Source organism: Colossoma macropomum, unplaced genomic scaffold (genome assembly GCF_904425465.1).
Source record: "Colossoma macropomum unplaced genomic scaffold, Colossoma_macropomum, whole genome shotgun sequence".
Lineage (NCBI taxonomy): Eukaryota > Metazoa > Chordata > Actinopteri > Characiformes > Serrasalmidae > Colossoma > Colossoma macropomum.
Window position 1 is genome coordinate 26,141,053 of NW_023494802.1, and position 16,080 is coordinate 26,157,132.

The following is a 16,080-nucleotide window of genomic DNA, read 5'->3' on the forward strand; positions in this document are numbered from 1 at the left end:
CCAGTTCTTTCCCCTTGCCCTTCTTGAATCCTTAAATTCCCCTTTAGGACAGAGGCCGGGACAGTTGGCTTTCTAGAATCACTCTGATACAACCTAGACAAGGCCACAATCACCAGGTGAATCTTCTTAGCACTGTAAACAAATGAACTTCACATTATGAGGATGTAATGAAGAGAGATGGATTGGGCAGGCTTGTAAAAGCAAGGGAGCTGGGTGGGAGTGCAGTGGTGGGTCCGTAATTTGACTAGCAGCAACTGCAGCCAGCGTTTTATAGTCCTGTGACTCGGGCTAATTTAAAGCAGCCCTCGTGCAGGGAGCCTAACATTGGGCCTTTTGTCATTGCTCTTGGCCTGTAATGCTATCATCAGTCTCATGGTTCGCTCTCTTTCCCTCAAGCTGAATCCTCCTTGACATATTTACACTTGCCCTTTTAATTAATGGTTTTTAATGAGCTTGGTTTGCTGGGAAAACGAAAAATAGTTGTGTTTGCACCATCATTAATCTTTAGTGCCAGGAATGATCTTTGCTCATGACCCTGATCTGTATAACAAGCACAGACTTTATGGGCCTGGTCATATGGCACTATTGCTTGAAAATGAGAATAAATATGGCAATGAAACATCGCGAGTCTTGAGAGCAGGCTAGGGAAAAAGGCCATTCATCTTTATTATTACTGCCCCAAATTGTGCCCTGAATTTTTCTTTCTAACCTTCCATCTCCATCCCCTTTTTTTTCTCCCTTGGCTGTATTTGTGTTAGTCCTGCTCCAGTGTAGAGTGCTGGACCCTGCAGTGCAACGTGGGTCTGCTGGATAAAGGGACCAGTGCAATTCTGCAAGTGCGCTCACGTCTTTGGGCCGAAACATTCATTGCGGTAAGTTTCGTCCAGTTGTCCAAAATCACATGGTCACACCTGTCTCTGCTGTTGTCATGTACCAGAACATAGGTGGCCCCTGTCCATGCAAAAGCCGTTTGTCTGCCGCAGAGCCATACTTCGGACTCCGAAACCTCAAATGAAAGGTTTTTCCAAATGGTTGACCACTCAAAATCAGCCTCATGATTGCATTGACTGAATGTTGGAGCTAATATTGAGCCCTAGTATTTTGCCTCCTGGGATTCAGTCCGTCTGCAAGTATGGAGCAAAACCTCTGTTGCTTGTCAGCAGCAGCAGAACTGTTATGGCTTTGTGTGTAAAGGCATGTGTGTGTGAGAGAAAGAAGTCAGACGATATCTCTAAACAGGAGCTCTTTTGAAAAGGGCCTTACATGCTCTCTACAACACGAGCCAATACAAAGCGTATGTGTGAGTGCATTGAAAATTCATTAGCTGGCTGTGCTGAGTTCTCATAGGATTGGAATGTCCCAGGGATTTTGTGAGAAGGAAGGCCAAACAGTCACAGTAAAAAATAAAAATGAATACAGTGCCACCTTGTGTCCATTAGTGGAATTGCAAGTTTTTTTTTCCCTTTTTTTGTTCCTGGTTACTTGATTAAACTTCATTACTTAGTTTAAAGAATGAGAAGGTGAGTAGATGTACTTAATACATGATACAAGTACATGATGAACCTGCAGTTGCCAATCTGCATGATGCATTTTAGATTCTTCTGCAGCTCTCTCTGAAAGTAAGAAAAACAGTTTGATGGACATGCCTATTTATATTCATTGTTTTGCCCAATGGTGTCCTTTTTAAAAGTCTGTTATTGTTCAGTTAAGTGTACTTTATTGCTTGGCCCTTTTTTAAAAACAATGATTACTTGTCTGAGCACCAAAGTAATAGGTTACTCATGTACAGTCGATAATGACAGCCCTAGTCACTGTATTCAATTCAGTAAATTTGCAGAGCTGCCTGGCCAATTCAGAGTCATTTCTAATAGTATCTTTTTATTTCCCTGCAGAAGTCATATAAGAAATTTGTTCTTGAGTGCTTGGCTAGTTTCAAGGTGGAAAAGATGCCTTATGCCATTTTACCCAAGGAGAATCCCAGTGGAGCTAAAAAGGTAAGCAAAGGGTTTATTTTTAATAAAGTTTTAGTTTTAAAATAAATCAATATGAAGTTAAATACATGTATTCATACCTGTGTGAAGTATCATCTAGTGTGCTCATTATTTCTCTTAGTTTTTGTTTTATCTAAAAATGAACTTATGGTTTGAATGAGTATATAAAGGTTTAATAAATTTTCTGGTGTCGGATTCTTCAGGTGGTCACCCACGTGGGGTGGAATAAACCAGACAGTCAGTATGATGTGCCACTGTGGATCATCATTCTGGCTATACTGGTTGGACTTCTGCTGCTAGCTCTGCTTATCTATGTTCTGTACAAAGTGAGTATAGCATGAAGTATTCATTGGATATGATATGGATGACCTTTGTCAATATGTTATTTAGTATACATGTGGCTGCCCTTAAAGTGTGGTAGTTATGAGTCATGTTATCTATCTATGATGTGAATTAAACAGCTCTGGTCAGTATAGCTGGCTTAAAGACAGATTTGAGAATTTTCAAAATATGTGATTATTTGATATTTGCTTTGACAAAGTTCTTTCTCTTCCCAACTTTCTTTAGCTTGGTTTCTTCAAGAGAACACCGTATGGCACTGCCATGGAGAAGGCCCAGCTGAAACCCCAGGCTGCATCTGAGGCTTAAATGGGCCTGGGACTATTCAGTGAGGGAAAACCAAAGAATACATGAGAAGCCATTTAAACAGAAAGATGAATTGCTTTGTAAAGAGGACCAGACTGCAGTAGAAGAGTAAGGAGGAAAGACCACTGGATCTCCATTGCACTGCACTGGATGGAAAGACCCTAAGGACTCAAAGCCAAATGAATGTCTTTTGAATTGTTCTTTTTGTTTCATTTTTTGTTTTTGCTGTGGGTTTGGATTTTGTTCACCAGTAAGTAGCCTGACACTCAGCTGCAATATTTAAGAAGATTTTGGGAAGGTTTAACCGAAGTGAAGAACCAGGGCCTGGTTCTGTGGAAGAGGAGAGTTCAGACAGAACAGAAGGACAGAAGTTCTCCTAGATGTTCTGCTCAAGGAAGAATCTTCTTTTTCTACCTGCACTCATATATGCAATGTTCACAGTTTGTAGTTAACATGTTTTTGGTGCTACCAGCGAGTGTCCAAGATTTGTTCACTCCCTTTAAATTTCAACCGTGGGTAGAAGACCCTCTGTTGAGCATTTAAAGAGTTTTAGTGCAGTATTTTACACACAACCAAAGACTTTTACATTGTTGTTTAGTTTATGCATATTTACCTGATGAGGTAAGGCAAGCACAGACACAAAACCTCATCATCTTTACTTTTATTTTCTGCTGTGTCCTGTATTTTGTTCTGTTTGCCTTGATGATTATATGTCTATCCTCATAAAAGAAAGGGTTTCAGAGGAACAAGGAGGTTCCTTTTTTTCCCTCACCTCTGTTTCTCCAAAAAGTACCAAGTTGGTGTCTGTCTCAGGTGATAAGGTGGAACAGCAGCGCTCAGATCAGGTGTGTTGCGCTCACGGGAACTCAGAAACCCAATCAGGGAAAAAAATAAAATAAATGTTCTCCGAGCACGACCGTCCAATCCCTGCTAACCGTCAGAGTTCATCTGGGACATGACTGGATCCATGCCAAGCCTGTGAAACCTTTAAGAATTGCCTTGAAGCAGAGCTGTGCTTTGCCGATATATACAGAACACGCTCCTGCCCCCCTCCCCATTGGTGTGCTGCTGCTGGGGCTGGACCAGCCAGCAGAGAGTGACAGCCATGGGTGACCGTCTACATGGAATCCTTCCTGTCTGTGCTGGGTGTACAAAGTGCAGGAAAGCCACTGTACACAGTAGAATTGGGGCTGTCTCAAAGTGTAATAGTCAGCACACCGGTCAGATGAGTGGTTTACAGCGAACCATGGACAATTCCAGTCCAAGGCAGCAGTCTCACCAAGGGACTGAATGTTAAACACACCATTATAGTTGTGCGTATGCAGTCTTAAAAATAAAGGTTCCTAAACGGTTCTCAGCTGGGACCTATGGTTCTGGGAATTTAATGAAACTGAAATTATGTCTTCAAATTCTTTAGACTTTGAAAAGGTTCATCACACTTGTCATTTGCAAAAATAGGTTGTCACCACTAGATGGTTCTTCAAGCAACCAAAAGAGCTTCATGCCCTAAGGAACCCATTTCAGAGCCTTTATTTTTGAGTGTAGTTGTGTGAATGAATGTGTAAATGTATGTGTTTGTTAAAGAGAATGAGAGTTATGCCCAGTTGCTCAATTTTCTTTTTGTACTTCCTATGATGAGCACTGTAGCACAAACATGCAGGTCTAGCAAAGCATGCTAATGCTCCTGTACATCATAACAGAGCTTGGTGCCAGAGACAGAGAGGCTGCAGTCAATTTCATTGATACACTTCTCTGTCACTTCAGAAGGAAAGCTACTGGGCATAGGGAAAGAAATCTGTATGTAAAGTGCAATACTGTTGTTATTTCTCCTTTTCGACTTATTGTATTTTTTGCCTTTTGTCACTGTGTATATTCATATTTTACTCTTAGTAATGTTTTCATGCAAACAGCAACCTGTTGAACTGGGTTGAGTATTGCCCATCAGAAAGTGATTAAGAGGAGATTTTATGACAGCTGTCATTTGTAAAAAAAAAACAAAACAAAACCAAAAACAAATATTATAACATTAAGCCCCACACTTTATGGTTCCAAAATTGGTTTGAAGCATCACAGCTTTGTCGTCACAGATTACTATGGGCACTACACAATCATTCCTTAACAGTTACAGTGTTGGAGGAGAGAGGAGATATAAAACTGTTAAAGAGTTAAGATGCTATGATCTTTGTGATTGTTGTGCTTGTCAGAAATGTCATAGCTTGACTGACTATCTTTAGTGAATTTATTTAATAAGTTGTTTGAGAGCCTTGCCATGATTTGATTTGAAACTCTTTTTAGACCTCTTGTATATTTGAGTCGATTTATTTCTCATTTCAAACATGTATTTATACCTCCAGATTTTTTTCTTTGATTTTCACATTTTAGCAGGAGGAAGCACTGGTCATATCTACATTTGTTTTTGTTTTTTCCTCCCACCCCATTGTCCCACATCCTTTTTCTCTTTTGCTTTTCTTTCTTTAAGTTGTAAATATAATTTGGCAAGGAGAAATTTTTCATTTTCAGCTGAAACTCTTACCTAACAATAAATAAGATCGCCCCATATTGGGGAGAATTGGAGTAATTATTTGTATGATATTTTACAGTTTGCATTTCAAATAAATCTTCCAATTTTTTACAGGTGTTAGTGTTACTTGTGGTAGAAGTGGTGGAGTCGGGCAGAGAATTTGAATAAATATTTCCTTAATCAGTAATCAAATAGATTAGATGTTGTAATCAGTAACCAAATTGGTAGTATTGGCTAACAGAGAATATTAATTCTCTCACAAAGGGTAGGCCTTTGTCTGCATAGGAGATTCTAGACACTGGAAAGCCCCTGGGTTCACAGAGAGGCCTGTGTGTACCTACTGACCCATTGAATAAAGGGGCAAGTTGACCTTGAAAGGTAAAGCAGACTGGTAAAAACCTGTTGAAACCAGTTTTTAGGAGTGAGGAGCTCATGTGATGGTCAAATTGATGGACGAAGAGATGCTATTATAGAATGAGCTAATATCAAAATTTGAAAAGGTGGGGGAATATCAAATTACCCCAGATAAATGGTATATAAACTGTTTGGAACACTGTATGTGCACAGTTGGGTCTCTTGAGACCCTGTGCTACCTGATGCTGCAATAAAGAAGAAGCTTTTTTACCTCTTCCACAAACTCAGCATCTGATGACTCTTTCCTTTTTGACATCTTTTGAGAACTTAGACTTAAAACAGTTATTAGTGAAAGTGTTTAGCCAGTATTGAAAGATTTCTTTTTATTCATAATAATATGTCTGAGGCCTGGGATTGAAGGGGATAACCTTTGGTCCCGACAAGCCGTTGGCCTAGGAGTGAAAAATGGACTTGATATGTGGCACTGCTGCTAAATTTGCTAGAATATGTTTTGTTAAAGTCAAGTAACTATTCATATAAACAACATATCAATAATTTATTTAGCAAAAATAAACTTATAAATTTTGTATGAAATACATTTGATACACTTTTATAGTAATCTACAAAACATCTTGCACTATTTTTATAGTACTGATCCTATTTACAGCAGGTGTTAAAAATCTGTACAATTTCAGATTTGTCAGTATACTGGACCTTTCCTTCTAAGAGCTAATGCCACTGGTACAAAGCGTCTGTTAGAAGAGACTACAACTAGATATACAAGTACAGCTGTCAAAACAGGACAATTCTGATAAGGCATTGGAGGACACGTAACATGTTGACATGAATGCCTCTTTTAGAGCTTGAATAATGTCCAGTTTCATCTATGTGAACAGTCTGGACACTGCTTGGGTGAGTTTCTCCTAATCATCAACCACACCTAGGGTCATCATGGAGTCCTCTAAAAATAAAACTTAATTGTGGTCCTCTTCCAATATGGAGTTGGACTAAAAGGACAGGCAGGCTTGAGCTTGAACTTCAGTGCTCTATAGCTCTGGACAGCTGGGTCAGTTTCTTTTGATTGTCGATGACTTTGAGGTTCTGGATGTAGTGTCCTATGTTGGCAATGGTGCGTAAGGTCAGGGACTGGTCAGAATCTGAAAGAGGCATGGAGAAAAGACAAGGATGTACTTTAAAGACTGAGTGAACAAAATGCTGTCACACAAACACTGATTTATGATAATGTGGAATGCACAGTAAATTTATCACAGTCAACAACAGTTAAATATCGTCGCTTTCAAACATTTGTTTTCAGTTTTTACTTTTTTACACCAGCTGGCAGTTGCAAATCAAAAGCATTTTATGATGAATGGTCCAGAAGAAATGTTCCAAAAGTAGGGGAGAGCAGGGCACAATCTAAAACATTTTGTGATAAATAATTTTCAAGAAATTTAAACAAAATGGAAACAAACTTTGTTTTCAGTACCTACAATCTGTGAACAGGTGAAAACAGAGTGAAAGCAAATGTTACAACTTACCCCACATACGGGGTTAAATGTAACAGACTGTGGTGGGCTTGTTGTAACAGTCCCTAAAGACTGGTGTCTTGATGCAAACATAATTAGGGGTCCAAGCACCTTTAGGTGCATGGGACCCTATTGCTTTTGCTCAGATTTTTCTTCTTCTTCTTCTTCTTCTTCTTCTTCTTATTATTATTATTATTCTTTTTCTGCCCTAAAACGGTTTGTGGAGAAGACACCGTAAGTCATCCAAAGACCAAACTTAGAGGGTAGGTGTAGATTCGCCCCCACTACTCAGGCAACTGAAATGACCCCAGTTGGCCTGATGGTGGTGCTATAGAGCAACATTTTACATTTTTGCCCATATCTCCTGAACCATGGGGGCTACCCTCAAAATTCTTGCTTCTACATAATCCTTGCTTTATTCTACATCAACACCCCACTGCACGTTTTTAGCTCCGCCCCCAAATTTATCATCATAATTGGCAAAATATGTGACATCTACATTTTTCTACTAGTCTGAGGTTTTTCAAGATATCAACACAATATTGGTCTCAAAATGTTCAGGGGAGTCTGGAGGTCAAGAATTATCAAAAAAATCACGAATGCTTTGGCCAGTTCACATCAAACTTATCAGTCTTGTACCCCACATGATTCTCTGGAAGCCCACCAAGGTTGATACCGATTCCTCAATAGGGGGCGCTATAACAGCCAAAAATCTGTTTCTCAGCAACCGCTTGGCCAATTGAGCTGAAACTTTGCATGCTGTATCCATGCCTAATATTTACAAAATCTATTAAGGACAACTGAATCATTTGACAAATATGGCCACCATTGGCCAATAAGCTTTCAACAGGCATTTGGAGGGCTTAGCATTGGCCAATCATCACAAAAATTATATCTTGTGTCCACATAGGCAATCTCTAATAGCCTATAAAGTTTGACCTCAATTGGCCATGAGGTGGCGCTATAGAGTATAAACGAGAATAAGTCCTATAAATTTTATCATATATCAAAATAAATCAATAAATATGATTGCTTACACTGAGCATGACATTTTATCCAATACAAGTCTTTTAAAATTCTGTAAAGTTTTTCTTTGATTGATCAATGTTTGAAAATTGAGCTTTTCGAACTAGTCTGTGGATTTTGAAACAACTGTTTCAATTTTGGTCTTAAAACAATCTGTGGAGTCCGTAGGTAAATAATTATCAAAAAAAACCTTGACTTTATTGCAAAGAACAGCCATGAGACACCAATGAATCTGTTTGGCCTGGCCTTTTCTGACTTAGGGGGCTATAGATTCTTTAGTTTTTAGGTGATTGTGATAAATCTTGGTAAACTTGTACACTACTGTTTTCTGATGAAACCTGCAAAGTTTCATTTAAATTGATTGTCATAAGCCCCTACAATACTTAATCTAGTGCATAATTATTAAAATGTCATTACATTATTCTATGAATGAAATAAAGAAAAGATAATGGTTTCAAATTACACATCTTATTAATGTCTAAAACATTGCAATTATATGTCTGTTCCAAAATTGCACAGGAAATGTGGAAATTTGAGTTAAAGCCAGGATGGCCACATAATTAATAAGGGTAATATCTTTTCTGCCCAGCAGAGGGAGCATCAGCATTAAATGCAAATTATGACTTCAAACATACTTATGGTCATAGTCTTTGCAACATCTATCCTGCAGCAAAGGAACTTTCTGAATTTTATGTATTCCACTGAGCCAAGCAATTTTGCTTATACAAGTCTTTTAGAAAACTCTTGTTTTTCTGTAAATCATCGTAGTTTGAAAACTGATGTTTTCATACTGCTTGCTGAAAAGTTTTTGCAATGTCTCAAACTTGGTCTCTAAACAACCGTCAAAGTCTCAAGATCAATAATTATTTAAAAAACCTTGGCTTTTAAGCACAATGTTATTTCAAGTTATGGATCAATCAGTTTGGTCCAGCCGATTCAGAAACAAGGGACCACAAATCTGTCATTTATGCTCTGATTGTGACCAAAAATGATATATACATTGCAAATAATCAGCTGAGGAAACCTATGAGATTTGGCTTGAATTGGCTTAGGTTGGCTCTTACAATACTCAATGTACTGCCAACAATCTAAAATGTAATTATTCCTGTCTAAGATTAAAATAAAGACATGACTATTGTTTCAAATTATGCATCTTAATAAGACTTAACACTTTGAAAATATGTGTAGGTTGCTTAACTGTACAGGAAATCATATCATTTGATTTCAGCAAATTTTAATTAGAGCACAAGAGGTGTTTTATATTTCTCTGGCCACCAGAGGGAGCCAAATCAGTAACTGCAAATGTCAATGTTCAACTAATTAATAAAAAATATACTATTAGTGGAAAGCTTTACTGTATGTCTTTAGGTCAAGACAATTTCTGTACTTTTTGCTTTCCACTGTGCCTGACAATTTTGCAAATACAAGTCTTTTAAAAAACTCTATTGTTTTTCTGTAAATCATCGGAGTTTGAAAACTGATGTTTTCATACTGCTTGCTGAAATGTTTTTGCATTGTCTCAAACTTGGTCGCTAAACAACCGTCGAAGTCTAAAGATCAATAATTATTTAAAAAAACCTTGGCTTTTAAGCACAATGTTATTGCAAGTTATGGATCAATCAGTGTGGTCTAGCCTATTCGGAAAAAAGGGACCACAAATCTGTCACTTATGCTCTGATTGTGACTAAAATTGATATATACATTGAAAATTATCAGTTGAGGAAAAATATGACATTTGGTTTGAATTGGCTCTTACAATGCTCAATGTACTGCCAACAATCTGAAATGTAATTATTCCTGTCTAAGATTAAAATAAAGACATGATTATTGTTTCAAATTATGCATCTTAATGACACATTAACACTTTGCATAATGTGTTGGTTGTACTGTACAGGAAATCCTATAATTGGATTTCAGCAAATTTTGGTCAGATTTTTCTCTGGCCACCAGAGGGAGCCAAATCAGTAACTGCACGTCATTGTTGACATATACATAGAAAGCTTTACTGTATGTCTTTAAGCGAAGAGCAGTTCTGAATGTTATGTTTTTCACTAAGCCTAACAATTTTGCGAATACAAGTCTTAAAAAACTTTCAGTAATATCACGGTTGAAAAAAGATGGAGAATAGACATTTTTTACTAATTCTTGAGTTTAAATCAAAATAAATGTTTCTTAAAACAATCATTGAAAATATCATGACTTAAGCACAGTGTGGCTGAAGATTTGAATAATTTGGTGTGAATTGGCTTATTCTGCCATAAAAGGCTAATAATACAACAATAATTGTCTGAATATAACCAAATTTGACACAAATGTACAAAATGAAAAACTGACAGTGTATTATGATTTCGTTAGAAATTATACTACTCAATAGTCACAGTAATTGCAAGGTGGAAACTAATTCCCAATGGGGTGGTGCTAGGTTCCTTATTGCTCTAGACCGATAAATTATCTCAAAAAAATAGGTCTGCTGTGGGCCTCTTGTAGCTGACCATGAAAACATCCGCCTTTGAAGATTAAGGTTGTGGGTTTGATTCCCTGTACTGGTGTTGGATGGTGCTGTAGCAGTTGTTGTGAACACGCTTAATTATCTTAATGAAGGGTCTTTCTTAAAAATCCAAAGACTTGCTGCCTTCTATGTCCAGAGACATGAAATTTGTTTATGCTGCTACTTAAAATTGTGCGTGGTTCCTTGTTGTGTCCTTTCAATAAATTGTTTCAAAAACTGCAGTTTTGCCACAGATGTCTTGTGGCTCAGCGTTAGAGCCTCTGCCTTTGAGCTCTAGGGTCGTGGGTTCGAATCCCCGTCATGGATGTTAAAATGAGTTGTGTAGATTGTAGCAGATGTGTCAGCTAGTGGCCTTAATCATAGAAAAAGGAGAACTTTCTTGAAGATCTGCTGCGGTTTACGACCAGGGGCCACTGCTTTACTCCTCGAGGTCTTCCAGGTGCTTGGACCCCGCAGATTGCCGCTTGCGGCTATATTTTATTCATTATAATTCCTGTTGGAATCAGACAAGCTTTCCTACCTAATTAAAAAAATATATTTCTTTAAAATAAATCTGACTAGTGCAAAGAGGCTTTTCAAACACTGGGAAATTATTTTTTGACCACAAAGTAGAATGAATATCAATTGACAAATATATGATACAATTGAAATTTATTTCTTTACATGACATCTATAGCATGTTTTGATTAATCTGTGAATTAAAACTTGAATTTGATTAAACGTGAATTAAAAATGAGCTGATTTGAATTTATTTTGGAGGATTTGGATCTCATTGTTTACTTTTAGAGTCTTAGAAGTAACACTGCATCACAACTAACCCTATAAGAAGGATGTATTTTAACCTGGTGGGCTCTCACTGTGAGCTGTATACTTGCTTTAAAATGGTGCAGCTTGAAGAAAACAAGTTACTGTTATAGAATAACAACCGTCCTCAGAGTGATTCTTGAGAAATATGAGAAGCTGATCAAAACTACACTTGTTTAACTGCCTATTATATCCTTGATACATTTTATCCCATGTTAGTTTGTGGCCTGCTCTCCCCTACTTGTAATTAAATCTTGTTAACAAAGGTTAACAAAGTTAAGAAAGTTTTTGTTTTCTTTATATGTTTTTTTTATACGACAGTGACAATATATAAAAATGTGTATACAATGGCTCATGTCTGTTTGTTCCACATTTGAGGATTGAAAAGCTTGGCTTACATGTAGATATTCGTATAGCAGGAGCCTCCAGGAACATTCGTTCTGTTAGGCCTTTTTGTGGGGAAGAAGGCACTATAAAAAAAAAATACAAAAAAGTGAGATGCAAAACCTCTAGTGCTGTTTATGTCCTATCACAAAAAAAGAAAAAATGCAGAGTCTTGTATGTTTTGTTCCAAAACGGTACACAACTGAAGATAGTGTGAGTTTGCAATATGCAATGGCTACCACAAGGAAGAGCAGTCGTACCATAAGGTTGGCTTCTACATCCTCGAACTATCTTCACCGTCTTGGCAATCATACGCTAAGGATATTCAAAATAGAAGCAGTAAATTATAAGAGTTTTCAGATTTCAAGCAATAAAAAAAATAAACGAATTTAAATTCTAATTTCAAGTAAATGATTCGGAAATTATTTGTTTTATGCAAGCCTGGGAGTGTTAACCTCACCATTTTCTCAAAGTTTACCAGACTATCAGTGTAATTCTTGTTTCCCTCATGGATAAATGTCATATCTGAAAAGAGATACATTTGGTTTCTTTAAAAACGCAATTACTCTTTTTTTTAAGCTCAGTAGGCTATTGGATGAAAAGTGGATAGAACCTTTTAGAAGCAGTGGCATGAAGGGGATGTATGGTGGGTTGAGTTTGGCCACGGCTAGCCTGTACGCTCTGTGATTGCGAGACGGATCCTGTGCAAAAGAACCACAGTGAGGCCAGTCATGAATATCATGAAAATGTTATGGTTGGTCATGAAAGTGTATGAATCAGAAAAGAGAAAAATTAATCTGTACATCATTCCAAAACTGCACTCACCAGTAACCTCTCATAAGCACAGTAGATCCTTTTGGTTTTGCTTGGCACTCTCTGTTAAGAAATTAGGACTATCAGCTGAATTGAGTTCCACATAAACATTTATCTACACTTGGATGTCTTAAGTCAATGATAACTAAATTAAAAAACATATCGGTACAGGACAGATGATTCGATTTGACTGATACTTCAAACTGATAATTTTTGATGCATTTATTGAATCTGGATGAGCAGAATGTTTGGCAAAATATATCTGCATTTTATTCATCTAACTGCATTTGTACCTTTCTACATTTCTTTGTAATGCTAATCCCGGGGTGGAATAAGTCCTAATTTCTACATTATAGAAACATAATTGCCAGAATTCCCACATCAAAGCATCCCTAGTTTGCATTTAACTGACCTAGGCTGCATTGATCTTGATCTATTTAAACTACATACAACAGTTAGCATGGAGAAGCTGACAGCTTTAAACATCAATAGTACCATGTTTTTGGAATTGACATTACTTCTTTTAGTTAGTACACACCATTTGAACGATATGGTGAAGACTTTGTATGCATAGATCAGTCACACATTTACCTCCCACGTCTTATAGAGCCTCTGCACTGCACTGTTACTCAGACCAAACATCACTGCGAAGAATGAGTTGAGATTTTTCTGCTCCTTCAATCTACAACAAAGAATATCAGTTAGCAAAAGCAGCACTGAACCCACATTGATCATTTTATCACATACCATGTGCAGTGAGGTGAAGGACGTATTGAGATTTTGTTTTTGTTTTTTTAATTGATAAATAAGCATAAACTAACTGGGAAAAACTATTCAGACACCACAAATTAATAACATTAGTATTATTATATAAGCTGTAATTACCAACAACTGCAAAGCTGTTGGTAATTACAGCTTTGAGATGTCTACTATAAGATGTATTTAGCTTTTTGCAGCACTGTGGTTGATTTTGGCCGATTCTTCATGACAAACTATCTACTACTATAATTCCCCTAGGTTATGAAGGTCCCTCTGATGAACCTACAGTTTCAAAATCCTCCATACATTTTCAATAGGATTCTGAAATAAACAAAATAGTCTTGAGTTACTTCCATCTTCTACCCAGATTCAGCTTTTTGGCTGATGAGAATAAAATTCTCCTGTAATATCTCCCAGTACATCTCTCCTTTAATGTTTTCTTTGATGACGTAGTACTGTTTGCAGAGAAGCAGCTCCATATCATGATGTTCCCTCCCCTGTACTATACTGTGGGTATGTTTTTCTTGGGATTTCTCACTTTCTCCAAACATACCAACTGTTCTTTCTGCTGCTTCAGGTTGTCCTGCAGCTCTTTTCCAGTGACCGCTGGCTTCTCCCTTTTTTATCATTAGTCTGAGAGCATTTTGTTAAATCTTGATTGCACACCTGTCTGGGGACGATTCGCTGTGGTTACTTGAACTTGCCGCTTGCCTTCACCATGATTGCTACTTGTTGTATGAGATCTTCCCAACCAATGGCAAAGTCTTTGTAATGCCACCAGGTGTAATTTGCTTAGCCTTTTTAAAATTAATATCTAGAACTTGATTTTAAGTAACTTTTACATATATCTATTTTTAGTAGTGTAGTGTCTGAATACTTTTTTCTCTATTTCATTTTTTTAAACATGTCTTTGTTTATGTGTTTGAATATATCTTTATTTTATGTTCATAGGTACAAAAGACATTATGTGTGTAATGAAGTGATATATGTAATTGAAGTGTATTAGACAACAAAACCAAAAGTCTGTGAATGCTTCACTGTAAGTGCACTTTGTAGGCATACAAATATTCACCCTCGACCATCTGAAGCCAGAATCCACTCCTTACATCAATAGAAAGGAACGACCATAGGACCACCAACAAGTGTATCAGACACAGCATCAATATTTTTAAATATTGTGTAGGAATACTTTGTTTTCAATTTATGAAGTGGGGTTTGTGAAAATTCAGTTATAATCATGAATCCATGCTGGAGTTTTATTTATTACTAAGTCATGTATTACGTTTCTCTTGGAGGTTTCCTCCAGCATGATGAGAGCAAAGATCGTCTTCATTGCACACGTGGATCACTTTCGAATCAGGACAGTTTGCAAACACTCTACTGAGTGCAAATGACTTTATAGTTGTGAGCCAGTCCTAAATAATCCCAGTATGGAGGTACAATGTTTGTCTTAAAGTGTGTCAGAATGAGGCTGGCTCAGGCCAAATGACGTTGGTCAGCAAAAGGTGCATAGAGACGAGCTAGAAAAAAGCAATTAGTTACATTAATGCCAGCTGAAAGCATATCATCTTTTGAGAATTTTAAGGACCTATGCTCTTTATAGAATGTTGGTACTTAAAAGGAATGTCCAATACTAATCATGAAAGGGTGGTTTAGTGTAACTCTACGGCAAAAAACTGACTGACGTTATGGTTCCTGTCTGACACTCTGACATCTCTTTGGGCATGAAAAGTTCTCCGACAACAGAACACTGCTGCTAGAAAATCACATGGCTAATATGTCTGCTCTTTAACACAAGACAATGAGCTATGAACCAGGGCAAGACCAAATTGATAGTGCCTATACCAACTTTAAAGAGTATGATAACCATTAATAGCCCCAGTAATTTGATTAAACATGAATACGCTAAACACTTTATGTTCTCACACTCATAACTACATACTTTATGAGTTTAATTTAATAGTAGTGACTGAATAATTCATAACAGTTACTGAATCATACATCATAAGGTTTACTGTCTAACAGGCCTGCAGTTTAAAGGCTTAAAACCCCAATAGTTTTAGACAAATAGTGTTTTTCTGACTGATTCGACTGTCAGTTTTCACATAAAGAGGACCTATTATGCTCATTTTCAATTTATATAATTGTAATTTTTGGGTGAACTATATTTAGATGCGTCAATCTTCCAAAAACACATTATTTTACCTATTTTACTGTACATCTGTATTCATCTTCTGTCTGAAATGCTCTGGTAGAGCTCCTGTGTCTTTAAGCCTCCCTCCCAATGAGCCCAGCATGCTCTGCTTCGTCAGCTCGCCCACTCTGTTCTGATTGGTCAACCGCCAGAGCAAGTTCCACCCCTACACCGCTGTGTCTATTTTTATAATAGAGCCCGATCCTGAAAGTCAGGTAGAACAAGCTGATCCACCTTTGCAAGCTAGACTGGAGTAAGACGCTTTAGATTTTTTTTGGTAAGTTTTTACTTTGTAGCTCTCTTTTGTGAGGGCGTGCCAAGCTTACCAGTAGGCAGGCAATAATGATTGTGTTACGAGTTTGCATTATCTTATAACAAAGGAAAAGGGATGGAATTCCAATGAGGCAGCTGAGAAACAGCACACAGCCATATTTTAATATGTAGCAACAGCATTGCCCTAGTACAAACCCCATAAACTGACCAATTATTTTGTAAGTAACAAACTGATGAAGGAAGTGACCGATAAGGAATCATTCAACCAAAACCTCTTTCTA

General features: G+C 37.3%; 2 protein-coding genes across 5 annotated transcripts in view; one reads left to right on the forward strand and one right to left on the reverse strand.

Moving 5' to 3' along the window:
- The window catches only part of itga5 (integrin, alpha 5 (fibronectin receptor, alpha polypeptide)), a 59,633-nt gene extending 53,855 nt beyond the window's left edge, over positions 1 to 5,778 (forward strand). For both annotated transcript variants that reach the window (XM_036591702.1, XM_036591701.1), the window contains exons 27-30: positions 759 to 872; positions 1,893 to 1,994; positions 2,195 to 2,317; positions 2,559 to 5,778. In XM_036591702.1, coding sequence (XP_036447595.1) covers positions 759 to 872; positions 1,893 to 1,994; positions 2,195 to 2,317; positions 2,559 to 2,639 — 420 coding nt within the window. In that variant the 3' untranslated portion in view covers positions 2,640 to 5,778. The remainder of the gene's footprint in view (positions 1 to 758; positions 873 to 1,892; positions 1,995 to 2,194; positions 2,318 to 2,558) is intronic.
- Positions 5,779 to 6,048: 270 nt separating this feature from the next.
- The window catches only part of rapgef3 (Rap guanine nucleotide exchange factor (GEF) 3), a 62,143-nt gene continuing 52,111 nt past the window's right edge, over positions 6,049 to 16,080 (reverse strand). For all 3 annotated transcript variants that reach the window (XM_036591704.1, XM_036591706.1, XM_036591705.1), the window contains 7 exons: positions 13,165 to 13,255; positions 12,586 to 12,636; positions 12,374 to 12,461; positions 12,221 to 12,285; positions 12,021 to 12,075; positions 11,775 to 11,846; positions 6,049 to 6,668 (listed from right to left, as the gene is read on the reverse strand). In XM_036591704.1, coding sequence (XP_036447597.1) covers positions 6,550 to 6,668; positions 11,775 to 11,846; positions 12,021 to 12,075; positions 12,221 to 12,285; positions 12,374 to 12,461; positions 12,586 to 12,636; positions 13,165 to 13,255 — 541 coding nt within the window. In that variant the 3' untranslated portion in view covers positions 6,049 to 6,549. The remainder of the gene's footprint in view (positions 6,669 to 11,774; positions 11,847 to 12,020; positions 12,076 to 12,220; positions 12,286 to 12,373; positions 12,462 to 12,585; positions 12,637 to 13,164; positions 13,256 to 16,080) is intronic.